A 20,818-nucleotide genomic window follows, 5' to 3' on the forward strand; every position below is an offset into this window, starting at 1 on the left:
GAATAAGGACTGGGTCTTGAAGCCATAAATATGAAAAAATAAAGCATGTGCTACAGTTCTGATTGTTTAGCAGCTTAAAATTTGCAGTATATTTGCTTTACAGTTATCATTTTGCTCCGTTTTAATCATCAAAATACTGTGCTGCTAAATGAGTTCATCACAAAGGAAAAAAGATAATTTCTCCTGTGTTTCTATTCTGCAACAACAGTATTTAATGCTTTTCAAAAGGCCACCAACTAAATGAATAACAGTTTTTTAAGCTTTTTGCATTCAACACTTGCTCTTACATTTTATGATAATAAACCCCAATGGCAATGTTCTTTTAATTTACCACTGCTTAGTTACATAGTGCCTCCATCCATACTCTAAATAAGCCTTACAATACCGAAGGTATAGAGTTGTAGAGAAAATAAAATCCAGATTATTTGAAAGGTTTTTTACATCTCTTCTGGCCTACCTGTGTCCCTCTCCTCAATAGAAGCTGCACTTTCATAAAACCAAGCAGTTATCCCAACTGCCTCTGCAGAACAGAAACCTTGCCTTCTTTTTTAGTCCTTTCAAAGGACTCCAGCACTTTGAAAGAAAGCTGGACACAGCTGACCCTTTCCTGTTGTCTGGAGTCCAGAGAAAGCCTCTAAGGAAGTTCCTGCAAACTAATCTCTGGGACATAAATTTCTCCCAGAACTCCAAGATTTTGATTATTCTGATGTACAAGCATGACAGTTCTAAAAAGCCACAGATATGAAACCAAATCCGTATCATCTCCTCACCAGACATAGCTGAAGACGTACCCCTTTACTGCAGGCTACCTACCGCATTTTAAATAAGCAGATCCCAACAGATTTTCCACAACAGATGCCTTCCACCTCCCCTTTAGCAGCCTGTAGATTCCAACTAAATCACTGCTGCAATTAACAATTCCCTCAGTAGTTTCAGGAGCGACAACTTAACACCGTGCTGAAGGAAGCAGAACTCAGGCTTCAACATAAAGTCCACATATAACTGTATAAAGTCTACATATCACTTTAATATTGTTGGAGGTGCCAAAAAAAAAAAGTTTCAGTCTCATCAAAACCAAAAGTGGTTTGGTTTTGTCCTTTTAAACAAGAAACTGTGTTCATTCACGCAAACACATGTAAAAGAAGATAGAACATTAAACAATTTACACAGGCTATAATGAAGCCTTTCTTCTTTGAATATCCATTTCAAGGAAAAGCCATCATTTGATTCTTTTCACTATTTATTTTCTATTAAGATATTTTAATGAGAGAATGAGGGAGAAGGATTTTTCTTGTTAGTGTTCAACAAATTACCCCTCCTGTAAAGAGGACTACAATGTATTTAACACTCATTGCTTCAACTTTCTGTTTCCGTGGCTTTGTAGATTTGTGACAAATAATTTTCTGTCTACTACAGAAGGTTGTGTAGCTTAATAAATTCAGCTAGCATATCACCTGTTAACTGGAGTGCTATATCTCTATACAGCCCCCGACTAAGGTGAAATTCTTGCTCATGCCAAATCTTTCCATCTGGAGCACGAATCTTAGTTTCAGCAGGATTGAAACCTGAAAGTAAATAATGGAAGAGTTTTAAATAATTGTCTAAATTGTAAATAAAGCTTTTGGGGTATGGAAGGAGTGGGAAATTGCCAAGAAAAAGACGAACTACTTTAATTACTGATAATAAACCAGAAGAAAGCAATATATCAGTCTGCTCACTGCTCATAAATCAAAATCTGCAGAGAGGATTAAGAAAAAAAAAAAAAAGAAAAGGCTTTCTCAGTCAATACCATGTTGCTAACCTCTGGGAACACAAAAAAAAACCCCACCAAAATAAACCTAAATAGTAATAGAGCATGATTTTTTTTTTTAAGTAGCTCATAAGAAGGGACAGGAAGATTTTAAAAGGAATTCACACTTCTAAAGATCGTCAAGAATTTCTTTTCTTTCTTGCCCGCGTCTGTGATCATGCCATTCTATCCACTCCTGCACTGCTCAAGCAGAGCAGTGAGCCATTTCCATGCTTTGATACTTTGATTTGCAAAATTGAACTTTGCTCCTTCACCCTGAGTAACTAACAGGGATTCTGCCCCTCCGTACCTTTGTACGCTGGAGCAGGAGGTGCAGCTGTCACCTTCCTGACTTTGGGAGTAACAGTATTCTCCACATTTGTGATCACTACCGGTTGTTCAGCAAATCCTGAGTGCTGCCCTCTGCCACCCAGCTCTTCAGAATGCTCCCACTGCTTACGAATCCGCTCCTTCAGCTTCTCCAGCTTGGCATCATGCTGCTGCCGTTTCAACATTTCCAACCTATGAGCATTAGAAGTACTCATGGCAGAAGGGAAAGACACTTTCAGTTCACTGTCCTGGGACGCTTTACTCAGAGTTTTAGTGCTGCTCTCATCTCCTCTGGAGCCGCTGGTTTCTTCCTCTTCCAATCTTGGAGGTGTTGCAGCTTTAAGAAATGCCTCCTTATTTTGCAAGGCATCGATTGCTGGTCGGTCATTTAAATACCTAACAACAGTCTCAGCTGCAGCAGAAGAACGTGGACTTTCAAAATCTCTTCTGTGCAGATCTCGTTCTTCTCTGTCATGTATTACACGGCCCTTTAGTTCAGTCTTCCCTTCTGCTTCACAGAAGTCCAAACAAGACAGAAGTTGCTTGGCTTCCACTTGGCCAGAACTGTGATAGGGCAGAGAACTCAATGTATCCCTGGTGTAACAAAAGGAAGAAAAAAGTCACAGTCAGAAGTGCAACTGTAGGACCTTCCAAGTCAGCTACAACCCAGCTCATTAACAAGAAGAACGACTCGTCTCCACTTCAAAGGTAAGCTCTTTTAAAACTTGAACGTGATATATTTCATAATAAAAGTCTGAAGAAATTATAAGAAGTTACTATTCCAAACTTAAAGTACTATTCTACACTCTCTGAGCAGAATTCTAATAGTCTTGTGGTGCACATACTGTTAGGACAAAAACGTATTTAATATTTTGATTAATATTTTAACTGAGGTTCAAGAGGTGACTCTCCATCATCTAAGCTAGCTGGCTTGCTTCTTCAGCAAGTATGTTTACTGAACTCATTTAAGCAACCCTTAACACCGTACTCAATAAATTCTCTCTGCATGTTTTTGTCACATAGCATAGTAAGCATTATCAATCAACATAACTACAGAAGTTGAGTGGTTTAATTCCATACTATTTCACCAGCAAAAAATATGTATAAAATAAATCTATCCTATGCACAGTTTAAGCAACTACCTCAGGCCATTGTCAGATGAGACGCGATGTGTTAATGCAGCAGGTCCACACCTGATGTTAATCTGCAGATTAATCCCCCCCTCAATGCCACACAGTCCTCCCACTGTAAGAAAGTTATCTTCCCAGTTTAATATAATGGCATGAGTCTGTCTGTTCTCATTTTCCTCTTTCCCTGGAGCCTGTTAAGTTCACTAAATATTTTTAAAACAAGTAACTGATTGTACATAAATTATTTCAGACAGAGTACCCATCAGATTTGTTCAGTTAATTAAACTGTCCCAAGATTACACAACTGATACAAATCAGCCTCCCATGAAAGAGAACCCTCACAGCTCACACGAGACACAAAAAAGGAGACCGAAACATAGATGGGAGGATAACAATCAGGGACAGAGACAGAAGAATTAGAAATACAGCACTACTGTCCCAACTCCACTGATTTCTTCTAATCAGTCTGCAGTAATTTGACTTCACCAGGAAAAGACTTAGCAATAAAATGTGAAGTATGTGTTCAAACCCACCCAAAATGTATTACCAACTCGACCACGCTATCCACCAGGGATAAAGACTGTGCAAGAACACCCACTACTAATAAACCACAAGGAGTTGAAGGCAGAGTGAAAGTTCTCTAGGTTCTGATGTAACAGCAAGTTATAATCAGTTTGTTTCTTCTGCTAGTTCTCTTCCTGAAAGCTTTTGAAGCCCTGTATAGTAGCTTATAGGAGCACTACAGAACTAAACACATAGGACAAACAGGTTCTCTGTATCTTCTTTCATTTCTCACACCCCACCATCTTCTAGGGCTTGTAAATTACTCTGCCACTTTTCTTCTTGATCTAGCTTACTCCTTCAATGACCTGCATTGTGGGTGATACGTACAGACACACACTAAAACTGAATCTGTTTTCTGTACAATATATATTTCCATAGGACAGCGTGGAAGAAGAACATTTGGGAACAGGTGCTGAAGAACTAATGAAACAAAGTTGGAAAAGCATGAGGAAATGCTCTTTTTGGTCCTTACTACAGAATCTAAATACTTAAACTAATCAAGCCACAGTCAGCTTGATGGTATGGCCCCATTTCAACACATTTGACTTTAAACTCATTCTCTGGACAACAAATATGTTTGTAACTTTTTTTTTTTTTTAAAGAAAATGAAAAACCTTGTCCAACACCACATGATGCTTGTGGGTGGGGGAAGAAGCAAATTTTTGAATGATCATCAAAAACATAGCAGTATTAACTTAATTTTTACGTGAGTATATTTCTAACAGTCAGCTGTCCCAACACTAACCTGTACGAAGCCAATGGTTCACGAAACTCCACATGGCTGCTTTTTTTCACATTGCTTTCAAGGGTTGTCGCTCGAAGAGGACTGCGTGAGGACTTCTCCTTACCTGACTTAGTTTGGCTGGAAGACCGGGAAGCTGAAGCAGAAAACAAAGAACCCTTTATACACTTAACTCTCCAGAAGGAGAAAGCTCTTGGGGCTGAATGAGTAAGCACACTGTTTGGGGGAGTTCAAGTGGCACTCTAAAATTAAATTTAAAGTCCTCCCTCTCTTCTACAATCTGATTGCAGCAACTAGGAACATGCTTAGCAAGTGCTTGAAACAGTGATGGCTGGAACTAGATGATCTTTCACGGCCCTTTCAACCCAACCCTTTGTATGATTCTATAATTTAAAGAGAGACAACAATGCTTAAGCATTAATTAGATGTAATTAAACCTATGTATGCTAACTGTGCTGCCACTCAAAGTTAATCTGCCACATGCCCTGAAGAAAAACAGCGTTACCAGAACACTCACAAAAGTAAAGTTAAAATAAAGAAAGCAGGAGATTTAACATTCAATCAGGGTGTAAGAGTTGACAACACTAAAAAATGTAAACAGCTACTCCAATATAAACACAGGCGTATACAATTGTTATCAAAAACCCAATAAAACAAGCTATCAGGATGAGATAAGCACTGCTCACTCCTAACAGTGAGCAAGTCCTGTCACTCATTCTAGCCATATGTATACGTTAGCAAATTTTCATTCCCAAGCTAAGTGAAGAAAATATTAGTTTATCCTGTACAATTAGTTTCTCATCAATAGGGATCATTAGGAGAAGACAGCTTGGACACGTGAAGATTGGGTTGGTGAGGGAGAAGAATCAAGGCTTTCCAGTCCACAGTGGCTTTACCCTGCATTGCATGCTATACCCTAAATAATACATACCTTTTCTGCTTACTTTCCTGCTTGCACTAGCAGAGGGCTTCTTGGCATCCATGACAGAATCAAATACAGCTGTGCTGGTGGGAGCTATTTCCAATTTGTTCTCTATATGACGTAGCTAGAATTTGAAGATAATGCATACTAAAATACTGTTTTCAATTTTTAAACTACAAGTTTTTTTTCCCCATGTGGCATTTTTTCCCCTCATTTTCATAAAGGATAAAGCTGCAGGCCACAAGCAACTTCACAACGCTTGTGTTGCAGAACTGTACAGCCCTCTGACCAGATACTGTGAGACTATTAGGGTTTTTTTTAAAAAAAAAGATTATCTGAATTACGTTTTGTTATATAGCTATGTTTCCATAAGAAAGCCGTTGTGAAGAAATGAATGATAACACGCCATTCAGAGTCTTACTGCTTGACCTCAATGAAGTATTAATTCCACTTGGAATATAGTACTCTTTTCAAAAAGAGAGTATAATACAGGATTCCACAAGTAAAATCCCATACTGATGCTCAGGTATCCAAAGAGAGAGGAATAAGGGCCTAGGAAAGAGCCAAATTCTCCCCCAACTCATGCCACTTGGTTTCACTGAAGCCATTTTTTAGAAAATAGAGTGCAATTTCTTAAGCACCTAAGTTAAGTTCCCACAGCAAGACAGCAGTTCCAATGTTCAAAGATAGAAAATGATGAAATACACTGGAACAGCCTCAGTTTCTGACTTTTTGGGAGAACAGGGGAGAGCTCTTTTTTCAAGTTTTCAAAAATAACAGAGCTCTGCATTTTCTGAGATAGGAAGTGAGGTAACACTATGCTTGAGACTTAGAAGGTAGTACTGTAGTCAAGACTAAGCTTGCAGTGGCAAAAATACCTTTTATTACATATGGAAAGCACTTTCTGAAATACAGGACTGTTCGACACGTATGTACTCCGCAGCCACTTGCTCTATTTTCAACTTGTCTAACAGCAAATCACTGAGCAAAACAATATTTTCATTCAAACTATTGTGAAAGCTGATTTGAAAAGCAGTTTAGAAAAAGAACGAGTACTTACAGCAGCCTTAGTCTGAGAAAGAGTAGCCCATGCTGCAGTTGGATCTTGTAGCAGAAAAAAAAGAAAGAAGTTACCCATTATTAAATGGAAAATAATGAAAGAAAATGCTCCTGGAGAACAATTTTCATTGGCTCGCTAATCGAGTTCTTTTAATGACTCAATTCCAGCCTGTAAATACCTTCGGTAAGAGGCTGTTATCAGCCATGATTCATCTTAACAGAGCAATAAAATATTTAATGTCAAATGTAATGAGTTCACTAAGTTACGCTGAATGCATTAGAAGACTTGAAACCAGATCTACCACACATTATAGAAGATAACAAAGCCAGTTGCCTACCCCAACACAAATATCTTAGCTGAAGTAATGTTCACGAAGAGCAAGCATAAGGCACTAATCAGCTTCAGCCTTTTGACCCAAATAGCACAAGCTCTATGCACAGCCCAAGTCAGCAGGATACAGTAGTGCTTTCCTCTAAAATGATTTACTTCTTCAGCTCACTTCTTTCTTTCAAGAAATAATAATTATATATATGACTGTTTACAAACACAACTTAATAAAAACTGAACCTATCACAGGAGACAATCAACAATAATCTTAGAGTCACAGAATGGCTTGGGTTGGAGGGGACCCCAACGATCACCACGTTCCAACCCCCCTGCCACAGGCAGGGCCACCGACCTCCCGATCTGGTTCCAGACCAGTTTGCCCAGGGCCCCATCCAACCTGGACTTGAACACCTCCAGGGACAGAGCATCCACAGCCTCTCTGGGCAGCCTGTTCCAGCATCTCACAACTCTCTCTGTTGAGAACTTCCCCCTGACATCCAACCTAAACCTTCCCTCCTTGAGATTAAAACCATTCCGCCTTGTTAGGAAACTGTCTATCCTTGTAAAAAGTTTATTCCCCTCCTTTTTTATAATCCCCTTTTAAATACTGGAAGGTTGCAATGAGGGCTCCAAATGTCATCTTGTAGATAAAACATTTGTCTGAATCTACTTTTAAAACAATTTCTGGAGTCCAGTTTTGTCACAGTGGGGATCATATGCCTGATCTCGAACCACAGACTGAGCATGTGACTCAGCTGCTCTACCAGATGAGAGCTTTCTTCCTCTTAGGGATGTAGTATGCCTTTTTTTGTTCCCCTTTGAATTACAGGCCAATCACGACAGTAAAAAGCTCATCGGATTCCTCCAGCTCTAGGCAACCTAAGTGCTGCCAGGGGTGATGTACTGCTGCTAGTGAACAGTCTGCAGCTCTCCACCACCCTGGAACTGAGCTAGAGGCCAGAGTAACTGCTTCTCGGACACTTCTTTCAAGAGAATACTGTTCCCAATTTCTGTTCCTGCATTGCTCCTCCTCCACAACATTAAAAAAAAAAAAATCTGTCTCTGTGCCATCTTGGCAACCATGCCATAGGCTGGCAATTCCTAACGCAGATCAGCAAATACTCTGCAGATCAGAGTACTGAACTGCTACCTCTGCAGAAAATAAGTCATATAATACATGGTCTTAGCTTCCACGTCGAGGCAGAAGAATGCTGTCTATAAAAGCTCCACAAAGTTTCAAACAAGTCATGATAAAAGACTTTTTACAAGAAAGGAATACAATAGAGAAAATCCATACCTCTGGTCGAATCCTTGGCTTGGTTATGCCTCAGATTCTGCTGAGGCACCTCACTGGACTTGTTGGTCCACATCATGTCAGTTTATCTACAAGAAAATATACATTCACATAAAAATTAAAGAAGTTACGTGCTAAAGGTAATATGACCTTGATCACTAGGATGAAATTCTAGAAAGAAGGGGAACCAGCTGCTTTATTTTGTATTTTAGTATTTTGTTACGAGGAGGAAGCCAAGTGAAGTCAGAGAATTCTGCTGTTAGGACAGGTGCTGCACAGCTTCTTCATGCAGACCTGCAGCTCCGGGCCTCACACCATTTGTGTTGGGAAGCCCTGCCCTGGAAATCATCTTCGGTTGTGCTAGATAAACAGAAAGCAAACATTATGGAAAATTTCCCCACTTCTGTTAAAGAACCAGGTTTGAGAGCCGATAGCAATATTTTAGCTCACCATTATCAGGTTTCTGGCACAAAGAGAAACATGACAAAACACACCCACTATATACATTTAGCATAAGAGAACGTGCAACCATTTCTTAAGGGAACTCATTAAGCCTCTTCAAGTAATTGCTTGTGATTTACACTTATCCTTTGAATTACCAATAGATACAGATGATCTTAATCTGGGACCAGAATTGTTCTCATCACTATAAGCACACAAATCAATACAGCTTATTCTGTGATGCCCTTGAGAACGCAGTATTAAAGTATACTCTACGTATTCCTCTTTAAGAAAAGTCCCCGATGAAAAAAAATGAAGCATGAAATTATTTCTCATATCGTCCATCCTGATGCTCAAGTAAGGGTTGGCAGCCCCGTACCTGAGCTAAGCAGATCACAAGTCAGACTCAAGTCCAATTTTAATAACAAATAAATATTTTAAAAGTGTTCTCAGTTTTTTAATAACCACAGAGCGGTTCTGATGACCCCTAATGGCCAGTCTTGGTTCAGAAGAACACCACGCTGCTCTGCAAAAGGCTCCTCAACCTCTGCTTTCTATAAGAACCAGCAACAGAACTGAGAGCTCTGGAGCTGTCTGCAGTTTCAGGAAGCCAACGCTGCACTGGTTTCCACTCACAATGCCATTCACAACTGTAAAGGCTGGCTTTTTAGGTGTCTCTCTCCTGTCTACTGGGAAGAATTTAGCAGCTTTTCAAGATCCACCAACAAATGATGCTCACTTCCACCAACCTCCGAATTCCTAAAATAACTTCTTCCTATTGCTACAGCTCACATGAGTAAGCAGCGCCCTCTGAAAAACAAGTATTTGTTTAAGTCAATACCTTGTCTGTGCAAGAAGTTAAACCAGAGGAGAGCAGCCAGGGAGTGGGGGAGAAAATAAAGAAAAAGTAAATCATGATACTGTAGCCAAGTCTGTTTATAGGATTTACACGCAGGAGAATGGATCAGTTAGACACTAAAATACACTGACATGAATACTGACCACAGAATAATGCCACATTAAAATGTGATGCAAAGGAAGTGTAAATAATTTTCGAAAACACATTTCATATCAACATAAGAATTCCCTCCACATTGCGTGAGCTATCATAAGAATAAACACGCTGTAAAAATTGCATTCTGAAATGCAACGAAGGGTCCATCACCATTAAAAAAAGCAAACTGGAGGAAACGGCAGCTCGACGACCGAAATTCCAAAGAACTTCTGGAAGCCAAAGGTTATCTGCAGCACTGATAAGGCCACGGAAAAAACTGGAAGACTGCAGATGCAGCAAAGCCAGGCCGGCAGTGTGATGGTTCCCAAGCAGGCAGACAGCCTGCCCACGGTCACCAAACACTGGTTTGCCAAGCCTTGGGCGGATGGCTGAGATACAAACGTGCTCTGACAGTACAAGACTACATCACGTGCCCGTCTCATGTTTTAGCCATTTGTCCAAGAAGAAAAAAGGTACGTATAAAAAGCACAGCAGAATCGCTGCAGATGAGCGCATTAAGGGGAAACTGGCGAGAAAAGGATGAAGCGCAAACTCCTGCAGGAAAATGAGGGGAAAAAAATACACTGCTATCTTCCACAGACAGTTCCTATGGGCACGATAAGGCGCTGCAAACGAGGAAACGGAAACTAAGAGAAAAACATTGCCAAGTAGAAGAAGAAGAGAAACCAGCACTGAATTTACTATCACACGTACCAGATAGCATTGAAAGGAATAGATGACAAAACAAGTCAAATATTAAGAAAACAGCATTTCTGAAAGGGGAGGGCAATATAAGAGCAGAATATGCTTAGCAAAGGTACTCCAAAAATGTCAAGATACAAAAAACAGGGCTAGGAAAAGAGAAAGAAGCAGGACGTAGAAGAGAGAGAGAATAAAGAAAGGCAAGTAGGACAGGAATGGAACAAACTTGTGAAGAACAAGCGGCAACAAGGAAGAAAAGACATGAGAATAGTGGTTTCATTGTTCAGTTTTCCAAGAGTGCTCAGTATGATTTTTTTTTCTTGGTAGCATAACCTCGAGTAAAGGAAAGAGGAAACTCAGAAAACACTGAAACAAGGAAATGGAAGAGAAAACTGAATCATATGGATTTAGAGAAGGCAGAGAATATGAGCAAGAGAGTGACCACAGTTTTCATTAGCAGTCAGTAGTTACGAAAAACAAAAAAAAACATGGTATGTAAAGCAAACAGTATTCCTCAGGACCTTGTTTCTTATAGAAACACAAGGGTGTCAAAGGAAATCAAATCACACAACAGAAAAGACGATGGCTTGCTAAGAGGAAGGAAAGAAACAAAGGATCGATATTGACTTCTAAGGGCTGAATTTAGCTGTTTAATACACAAAATGGGAGCTTCTTTTTCAGACTGGACATACATGGGGCCAGCATTTCGCACAGCTTAGCTACCATAAAGCAGCAGCGCCAGCAGAAGGAGCCATCCTCCCCTTGCTTTATCCCTCAGTCTTCCTTGCCTTATGCAGGAAGAAAGTCATAGAATCATAGAATCCTTAGAGTTGGAAGGGACCATTAAAGGCCACCTAGCCCAGCTCCCCTGCGATGAACAGGGACACCACAGCTCGATCAGGTTGCCCAGAGCCTGATCCAGCCTCACCTTGAAAATCTCCAGGGACTGGGCATCAACCACATCTCTGGGCAACCTGTGCCAGTCAGTGGAATTTGGTGTCAAAAAGAATAGGACTGTGAATTTGGTAAGCAGCTCTTGTGCTTTTTTTTTTTTTTTTAAATAAGTTTAACCGGGCCAAAACCAGAAGATCCAACAACCACCAAACAAAAAAAAAAAAAAAGAAAAGAACAAAAAACAACACCATCAGTCCCAGTCCCGTACCTGAACCACGACCCCCAGCAGTTACACAAAGGCAAATGCTTGGAGCTGCTCTTGCTGCAACCTCAAGGATTGTGAGTGGATCTGGGGACAGGAGAACCACTGCCACCCCCTGCTCCTCACCTGGAGGCGCTGCTGGAGCACCAAGGCCTGATGGAGGCAGTGCAGCCTGCTCCAGATGGGTCTCACCACACCCAGCCCTGCACGGCACAGGCAGAGTGCGTGAGGAAACAGACACAGGGAAAGGCCACAGGGAGATTCTTCCTGTTTCAAGTCTCCGCTTACAAATAATTCAAAGTCGACTTCTGAATGCTAAAGACGTGCTGGAACTCCTGCCTATGCAGATGCAGCTTTGTGCTACTGCCAGAACAGACACACACAGGTGGACAGACCTCGTCAAACAACCTAGTTTTCCGAGCAAGCCTGTTGCAAGTGATGGAATTTCTATTTAAAGACACCAGAAACACTTTCCATGACTCCTTAAATGCCACACAATGCAATTGCTAATGATATGCTTGAATTTGGAACACAAATACATTCATCCACGGCATTTTCTGAAATCTGAGCTTTTACCCTATTGCATTATTCCAAATAAACAAGAGCTCAACACATCCATAATACATTGTTTTAAGACTTTTCTTTTTTTAAACGTTCATTTGATACAAGAATAGCCAACATTTTGTTTTGCCTCAACACACGTTGAGAAAGCTTCCTCTCTCACAGCAGCAAGAAGCAGGTGATTTACCACCCTTCCTCAGGACCGAGGACAAATTCCAGTGCAAAAAAATATGCACCTGCCCAAAATAAATACATTAAAAGCAAAAAAATAATAATAAAAAAAATCCACAAACGCATCATCCTCAATCTCTCTTTGCTCTTCCAAAGAGATTTCTGTAAGCTGGGGGTTTTTCTTCTCATGAATTTGAGTTGTGCCTAATGATAGAGCCCCTGGGTTCAAACTACCCGGAGTGGCTGCACAGGTAGCTCTTGCTATTGCACCCAAGCAGCTGCTATTGCTATGACTCAGAAATTGTTTACTGGTCCACACTGCTCTGGGCCCCATTGAGTAAGGCTGTTTGTGAGACAACAGGTAATTATGTGAGGTCGATGCGAAAAAAATGCTGAAAGTAACCAGCACTGCACAACTGTTACCTGCTCTGAATGAGTAACGCTGTGGGTAATACTGTTCTGTTCTGCAGTGCAAGCAGTAAATATACCAGAAGATCTCACGTTCTGGTTGTTAAGAAAATACAGACTATGAACCAAAAGGATTCATTTATGCATACATGTATGGATGGATGAGCAACATTTTGTCTGTCTTAAGCTAGAAAGACATCTTAAAAGCTATTAGGGATACTAAAATAGTTAAGGAGAGCAACCAAGATACAGCTTGCATTTACACACAGAAAAGCAGTAAGAAAAATGTGAAGTGCACGTTGCTACCTCTAACTGTTAACTAGAAAGATAAATGACATCAACTGTCCTACATCCATTAAACAGCAGAAAGCTTGGCTGAGAAACACAAACATGATGCACAAGTTGTAAGATAAAATCACTGCCATCAGCCAGGTATTAAATTCACATCCAAACTACAGTGAAGATTCTTCTATGAATGAAATTGCTGCCCAGAGAGGCTGTGGATGCCCCGTCCCTGGAGGTGTTCTGGACCAGGTTGGATGGGGCTCTGGGCAGCCTGGGCTAGTAGCAGATCTGGAGGTTGGTGGCCCTGCCTGTGGCAGGGAGGTTGGAACTTGATGATCCTTGGGGTCCCTTCCAACCCAAGCCATTCTGTGACTATGAAACATTTCTGAATGTCACTCTCTCCAGGTATAAGCTGAGGATGGATATTTGCAACGCTCTTCTGCTATGAGAAGCCACGTCAGCTTGCAAAAGTCTCCCTGCTTCAGCACAAGCAATGCAAAAGTAATGGCTGGAGCTAAAAACTGAATTAGTAGTTTAGCTGAAAGTAAAATGCATTGCATGTCTTACTCTGCTACATCACATACTAGGAGGTACTCTGAGGAAATCTACTGAGATGAATGTTGTGACAGCTCGCGTAACTCGATTCATTGTTCGTGAAGAAATCAGAGCACAAAGGCACAGACAATGCATCCATTTATTAAGGAGATGCACACGAGCATTTCCCTATCCATTCAGGAGTTCTGTATTGCCTTTGACTACAAAGATGTTTGCATTTATGACAGAGAAGAAAATAAGCAACACATTCTAGTTTCAGAAAGATAGAACACTTCTGTGTTTGTCTCCTCGGCCTTCGTAACAGAAGTTCTCTCGTTCCATCTCCAGCTACTGAAAACTGCATGTTGGAAGACTGTAATCCTTGCAGCCCATAATAAATCCATCCAGAATAAGCCTGAGTCCTTCAGCAAGTCCTGTCTTGGAAAAACCAGTGACCTCCATCCCTTGTCTCACAGGGACCAGTCCAGTGAAAGAGCCTTCCTAGAACTCATGCAGCTTCTTCGGCCAAGTGCAACAACCAGACCTGCCAATTCAGGGAGCCTAAGCCACAGCTCTCAACTGTCCAGCAACGCCATGGGCACACGGGCAGAACAGCAGCTTCAGCTGCAGCTGTGTCAGCTGCAGACTGATCACTGTTTTCTTACAAAGCAGAACAAAGCGCATGGAAACTTCAGGGAAACTGCCCCAAACGTCACTTTCTCAAGTCTGACACCTTTGCTCTGAAACTGCATCCAGAAGCACAGGGTCTGAAAAACTTCTCAGTAACAACATCTGAGAGGTCAAACCACCGCCACGATGAAAGATAACAAACTGTAAGAGTCACCAGAAGAAGCCGAGCAGCGACCACCAGCCTCAGAGCTGGCATGGTGAAAACTGCTACCAGGACTCTGCTGAGAAGAGTTTTCTCTTGCACTAGATAGAAAACAATAAAATCTTCTCTTGTATTTAAATAATTACTGTTCCATCCCATTAAATGCTTTAAGTGCCTAACCATTAAATCCAGATTTTCTGTTCTGATACGACAATTCCACCTTATATATTTTCCTATTAACAGATGTAACACATCACTTTAAGGCAACTGGGAAATATCAGAGGAAAATGCATTTTTTTTTTTTAACTTGGAAACCTTATTACCATGGACCACGCTTTGGTGAGGCTGTTCTTACAAAGCTACAACACAATTTCTTTCAGCATTCAGTAAGAATGACCTAGTCTAATTGATTAGTTAATTTATTTGCTCTATTCTTTCTGCAGAATATTGACAAAGGTTTCTCAGCTACGCGCACAAGTAATTTTATTCTCAGCAGAGCAGTCCATTAAAGCCTATTACATCATTAGCACAACGATACACATATCTTTTCCAGGCACTTACATCTACAGATAATTTTTATATTTGGACATTCCGATCCAGCCACGTGCCTGAGCCACTAGGAAAGTTTTCTCTCTACACTCAACTTCTCTCATCATAATTACACTGCTACGCTGGTTCTCACTAACACTGCCTATATCGAATAGCACAAATTGCATTCGCCTGAGTATGTCGGCAGCATGTTTTAAACAATGCTGCTGTACTGATAAAAAGAAGTCCTGTTCTTACTGTGAGTTTATAAGGTACACGGAGCACATTTAGCAACTTGACACTGATGAAGGAATACTCATATTCCTCCCTAGCAATGGCGCTGCTCCCCCATGATAGCTGCAATGCTTGCCCTACTGCTCAGGAAGCCAGTTCAACTCACTAACCCTGCAGAACATTATTCACTTCTTTTTTCTGTTGGTTCTCTACCCGTTCAGCAAACCGGAGAAGGCTTCCACAGGGTCAGTGCCAGCACGGGTCACAGTGGGGAAAGACAAGCATCCGCAAAACATTACACTTGCTCACCTTACCCTGGGCAGTTTTGCCTACCTGCTGTGGATATAGTACTGGAAAATACAGATCTATGTACACTAACGCTCCAGATTTCAGCCGATACCAAACACATGCCTAACTTAAAAGATAAACAGGACTACAGCCTCAGCTGAGCACTCAAATCCACGGAGAATCACCACATCAACAGCTTGATGCTCAGGAGGTAGACACAGAGTACCCATCCCAGTAGAAACCAGCAGGACATGTGGTAGAGGAGTGCAAGAAAATGCCAAAAAAATCATACCTGAGTCATCACAAGTTGATTCTTTACGGTTGCAATTCCAATGCCTCTTATCCATTTATTTAGTCCTCGAGGGATGCTTTTATTGCGGTGGCACAAATCACTGGCAGAATTATTTCAAGGCTTGAAAGACGCTGTCCACATTGGCGTCCACATTGGGACTGTTTATATTCATAAAGCCTTGCCAGCGTTACAGTGGCAAAATGGAGCTACGCACTGGCTTAGCAAACTAAATTTGTAAAGTTACACATCGCTTCGTTTTATCAGCTACCTGCCACACCTATGGGCTGTACCAGAAGACCCGAACCAACAGCAGAGCAGCTCCCACAGCACCCCGGCCCCTGCACAAATGAGTGACTGCTGCACAAATTAAGTTGCTGCATTCGGTGGATGCAGCACACCTTTGTTCACGGTAGCGTCACAAGCAGAAACTGAAGCCTTCAACAGTTTACAGTGTCAGTGCGGCCGCACCCTTGGTCGTATTTAATTATCTCAAGCATTACCTAATGAAGCTGCTGTAGCAACAGGAACGATGAGGAGCAGCGAGCACAGCAGCCTGGTCACGCAGCCAGGCAGGATGGCAGAAGATTTGAACTCATGTGTAACGTAGCAAGCGCGTACTGGCTGCAGCTCTGTGCCACGCTTTCAGTACCAACAGACTCCTGAGCCAGCTTTCAGGTGTGTGCGCTGGGCAGCCCTGTGAAGCAGTCTACAATGAGCAAGCACAGGGCTGACCGGTGAGGCTGTGAGCTTGCAGCGATGGGGCACCGGAGAGCGTAGTCAGCAACAGAACTATCCCAGCCTGGGAGTTCTGAGAGCAGGCACGCAGTGTGCCAGGAGACGCCTGGTTGCCGTGATACAGCTTCCATCCAGAGACAAACTACGCCAGACATCCACACCAACAGCGGGCCTTACAGCTCACAAAAACCACATCCACAGAAGAAAAAGCCTCAGTCACACCAGCATAAAGCCTTCTATGCCAGCGGCAGCCCAGCTGAGCGGCACAGCGCGGTCAGAGCTCGCTGGGGCAGCTGTCAGCCAGGGCAGACACGGCTCGGAGCACGGGACGCAGTTAGCGCTGACGAGCACAGCACGGAGAGGGGCTGGGGGGGCGAGCACAGGCGCTGACAGCAGCTCCGCTGGGCAGCGAGACGGCTCAGGAGGAAGACCCGCGTTCGGTGTTTCCCCATACAAGACGACAACCGGCAGCGCCACAGAGAAACCTACCCCGTCCCTTCCTCCACCGCCCCTGGCAAAATCGACGAAAGAAGAAGGAAAAGAGAGAGACTTCAGAGAGCGCGACCCGCTGACAGCCGCCGCACCGCACCGCCCGGCCCGGCCCCGCAGCGGGACGCAGCCGGCAGCGCTGCTGGGCCTGGGCCGCTCCCGGCGCCTGCTCACCTGGTGGCAGCGGTTCCTCGCCGCCCGCCGCCCCACGGCCAGGTCCCGGGGCATCCCGCGAAAGCAGAGAGAAGGGCGGCGGCTCGAGCTCGGCTCCGCAGCCCACCGGCGCGCGCTGCCTCAGCGGCGCCAGCCCGCCGCCATTACCGGGCAGCGACTGACACGGAACGCCGGCGGCGGCGAAAGCAACGGCGCGGGGCAGGGCGGGAGCGCCCGGCCAAGTCTCGCGAGAACCGGCGCGCCGCGACCTCCCCAACATGGCGGCGCCCCGTCGCGGCGCGCCGCTGCTCACCTCAGCGCCATGTTGTTTGCGGTGTGGCCTGCCCGTCCCGCTCCCGGCTCGCAGCCGGCGCCGGTGAGCAGCGCCGCTCCTACCTCGGCTGGAGCCCGGGCCGAGCCGGGGGAAGAGCTGAGGGCGGCTCCGGCTCGGCGCTGCCGCTTTCATGGTGCCCGCAGAGCCCACGCAGCGCCGCGCCTGGCCCGGGGCGAGACGGCGCCCGGCTGCGGGCGGGGCGGCCCGGCCCTGTGACGGGGCGCTGTGCCCTCAGAGCCACACGCAGCCGCCGCAAAGTGCTCTTTTCCAAAGCTTTCCTCGCGACTCGTGTTCTTTTCGTGCTGGCCCGACCCGCTGGTTCAGCCCTCATGCAAATGTAAGCGGCATAGCGGTGGCAGAGCTCCGTGTCTCGGGTTTGAGGCAAGAACGGGACTTCGCAATGTTTACTGCAGTGGCATGTTCCCGAGGTGGCTCCAGCCGAAACTGGGGCACCATCTTCAGAAAAGCCACACTTTTTTCTTTTTTTTCCTAAAATGAAAGCAGCTCTGAATGCCGTTTCCCTGTTTCCGAATTTAACTATTAACACACATTTTAAAAATAGGTCTGAGATGTTATCCGGCTGCAGCAGAATTATTTCCATTGAAGAAGGAAAGTCATTAGAATAGGAAAAAAAGAAATTACTCCTCTGGTTATTTTGGGAATGTCTCCTCGAGGGCCTGTCTGCAGCCTCGCCAGACTCTGGTTTCCAGTAATTAGCGTGATCGTTTGATTACAAATGCCAAATTTCTTGGGGGAGCATGGGGGCGGAGAGCTATCTTCCGCAGCCCCTAAAGGAGCACTGAAATTACTGGAGCTTTTTTTTTTCCCTTTAGACTGAAAAGGATCCGACTATTTTTATATAACCCCCTCTTCTTGTGAATGGCGAACGTTCTGCATATAAATAATCCCAGGATGGGAACAACATGGGAAAACAGCCCGAACACTGAGACCATTGCAGCTGCAAAGCTTAAGCAACTCAGAACTTAATCATGTCACAATTAAAGGATACCCACTGAGCCTTAATTGGGCTTCTTTACATACACAGTCTAATTACAGAGTGTATTTTCCAGAGTAAGCATACCTCCTTTGAAACAAGAGGTAAGCTTGAGATGGCAGCGGAAAATGCTTTTTTTTCCCAGATAAGAGAAAAATTATTGGACACTGAAAGACATGCACAGCTCTGATGGGAAAAAGTGGTAAGGGAGTGCCTTGTTCCCTCCCAAGTCCTAAAAGAACAAACCTGCACCTCCCAAATGCAAGAGAAGACTGTTAGTAATAATGACAACTTCAGTCAATGCGGGCAATATTACTGCAGCGTGTAAGAGCCATGATCACAGAGAAGGGCAAACTGCATTATTCCGTTCCCCATCATCACCTGGTGTTTGCTTAATTCAGTCATTAATATTGCTGGCTTGGCAGTCTCGTTAAATTATTCAGCACTTTTGTAATGCGTTACCTTTTTAATTATGCTTTTAAACATAGCTTCTCATTTCTGCTTGGAAGCAGTTAATCTAGTTTCAGGCTCCTTTTCATTTTCAGGCAAACGAGGGATCACATTAGAATTTTCTCAAACATGAAAATCATTTTTCAGCCAGTCAAAATTATAAGGCAATGTTTGTCTACTGTGTTTTTGCTTCTATATGGCTTCTATTTATTCTCTTTATCCATGAAACTTAATCGTAACACTCTGTCTTTTTTAAAACTCTCTACCAATGGGCATAAAGCTCTGACAGGCAGTCGTCACGCTAAAAGAAATGAGAAAGAAATTTACAGCAAGTGCAGTTCTCTTGTGGAATTCTCTAAGATTAGAAATAAGGAGACCGTTTACCTGCAAACAGCTGCAGCCGAGAGAAAAGGAAGAACTTGCATCCAGTGTGATGAACTGCTTGTTAATCTGTGAAGCAATGGAGACACTGCAGCGAGCACTCCCCAGGCGCTGGAAGTGGTGGATGCATACAGTAAGTCAGGGCTAAACAGCCACAATCTCATCTTACATTAACTTCGTTATTGCAGCTTTAAGAGAGAGGTTTGGAAAGTTTTCCACTCCATACTACTCTTGCACACCCCTTCTAAAATTAGAAAGGGGCAGCTGGCTACTGCAGCCAAAAGAGCTGCTAGATCCCCCCCACCCCAGCCTCCCTCCCCGCTTTCTTTGACTGGCGTGACTCCCAAGAGCCAGAGAGGAATTTGGGGAAGGGTGCTTCCACCTGTTGGATGTGGTATGAGGTCGTCCAGGCACTCCATTATAAATCCAACTGTCAGGCACTGACAATAAAACAGGACACAGGACAGCTGTGAGGACTACAGGAACTCCCCCCCTTCTCCTTTCTACATACTGGTACAATTTTGCAGTTTGTCTTACAGCAGCATGAAAAATTGTCCTCTGTGTGATTTGTGCTTACAAAACAGAAGGGCTCACTACACATCGCTCCAGATTTGTTCTCGTAGTTTTCCAGCTGGGCTACAAGGTCTTAGCACAGAATCTGGCAAACTGTTCATATATCGCTGTGCACCTCTAAAGCCAGATTTTTTTCCAAGTGCATAATAGCTATTGCGTATAGCTGTGCTCTATACTGCAAGTGCTTGTATGTCTACCTTAACGTGGAGCTCACCTTGCCTTTTGCACCCACTTTGAGCTGATTTGATTATCAGTTCTAAAGAAACGGATTTTTCAGAAAAGAATATTGAATCCATGATTTTTTCTTAATTTGTGGGGAAAAATTGTTCAGAATTCCTCTGCTCAGCGCAGCGTGACTGAAAGCAGGGCGTGAGAGACAAGGTAACAACAGATGAAGTGGCGCATTGCTCTTAAGTCCCTTTTAAATCATTCACTGCTGAAGGCAAAATAGGTATTGCCTTCCTCCAGGTGCACAAAGGTGACACCAGGAGTTGCAGAAGAGGGCCCGTGTTCCAGTTTCTACATCCTGGCTGCCTGCAGGGCACTTTCACCAGCTCCCTGGCATTTGTCTGCTTGCAACAGAAGGGGCAGTTTGCACTGGGGTAAGAACCCTACTGGGGCAAGAACCCTACTGGGGCAAAATCAGTATCTCATTCCCATGCACCTCACTCCCATTTTCCAATCCAACGTGCAGCATTCTGGAAAATAAGTGTTCTGTGATGTGTTGTCTGCAAATTGGTTTGACTAGTCCTGCTCCCCTACAACCATGTTTTACCCAAAGTTTATATGCTCCAAATCCACAGATCAAGAATCATCCCTTTCTCAGCCTCAAGTCTAGACCTGGTCCCTTTGCTGTCTATAATCACATCTTTGCTATCACAGTCTATTTAATTTGCTGTTGATAATTAGGGACAGTCAGCTTCAGAAATGAGATTTCTCTGGAAGAAGCCAAAGAATTTTTATATTGTTTCAGAAACATCAGCAGGCTTTTTGCTGCAGGCAATGAAATAATAATACAAGGAGGGTAATAATCAGCTGCCTGTGAGCAACAGACATACTACTCTTCACCTCTGGCTGAGGAGGAGTTACTTAATGAGATCTGCATTAAGTACCTATGGATACTTG

General features: G+C 43.4%; 1 protein-coding gene across 6 annotated transcripts in view; it reads right to left on the reverse strand.

Annotated features, from left to right (window-relative positions):
* CEP350 (centrosomal protein 350) overlaps positions 1–17,509 on the reverse strand; it is a 72,097-nt gene extending 54,588 nt beyond the window's left edge. For 3 of the 6 annotated variants that reach the window (XM_021404024.1, XM_021404025.1, XM_021404021.1), the window contains exons 1-7: positions 16,983–17,195; positions 8,162–8,247; positions 6,538–6,581; positions 5,487–5,601; positions 4,559–4,691; positions 2,100–2,713; positions 1,455–1,565 (exon numbers count right to left, since the gene is read on the reverse strand). In XM_021404024.1, coding sequence (XP_021259699.1) covers positions 1,455–1,565; positions 2,100–2,713; positions 4,559–4,691; positions 5,487–5,601; positions 6,538–6,581; positions 8,162–8,237 — 1,093 coding nt within the window. In that variant the 5' untranslated portion in view covers positions 8,238–8,247; positions 16,983–17,195. Of the gene's footprint in view, positions 1–1,454; positions 1,566–2,099; positions 2,714–4,558; positions 4,692–5,486; positions 5,602–6,537; positions 6,582–8,161; positions 8,248–16,084; positions 16,934–16,982; positions 17,197–17,274 lie in introns of those variants that run through there. The other 3 variants (XM_021404022.1, XM_021404023.1, XM_021404027.1) reach the window with 3 other exon arrangements.

The sequence above is a fragment of the Numida meleagris genome, chromosome 7 (genome assembly GCF_002078875.1).
Source record: "Numida meleagris isolate 19003 breed g44 Domestic line chromosome 7, NumMel1.0, whole genome shotgun sequence".
Lineage (NCBI taxonomy): Eukaryota > Metazoa > Chordata > Aves > Galliformes > Numididae > Numida > Numida meleagris.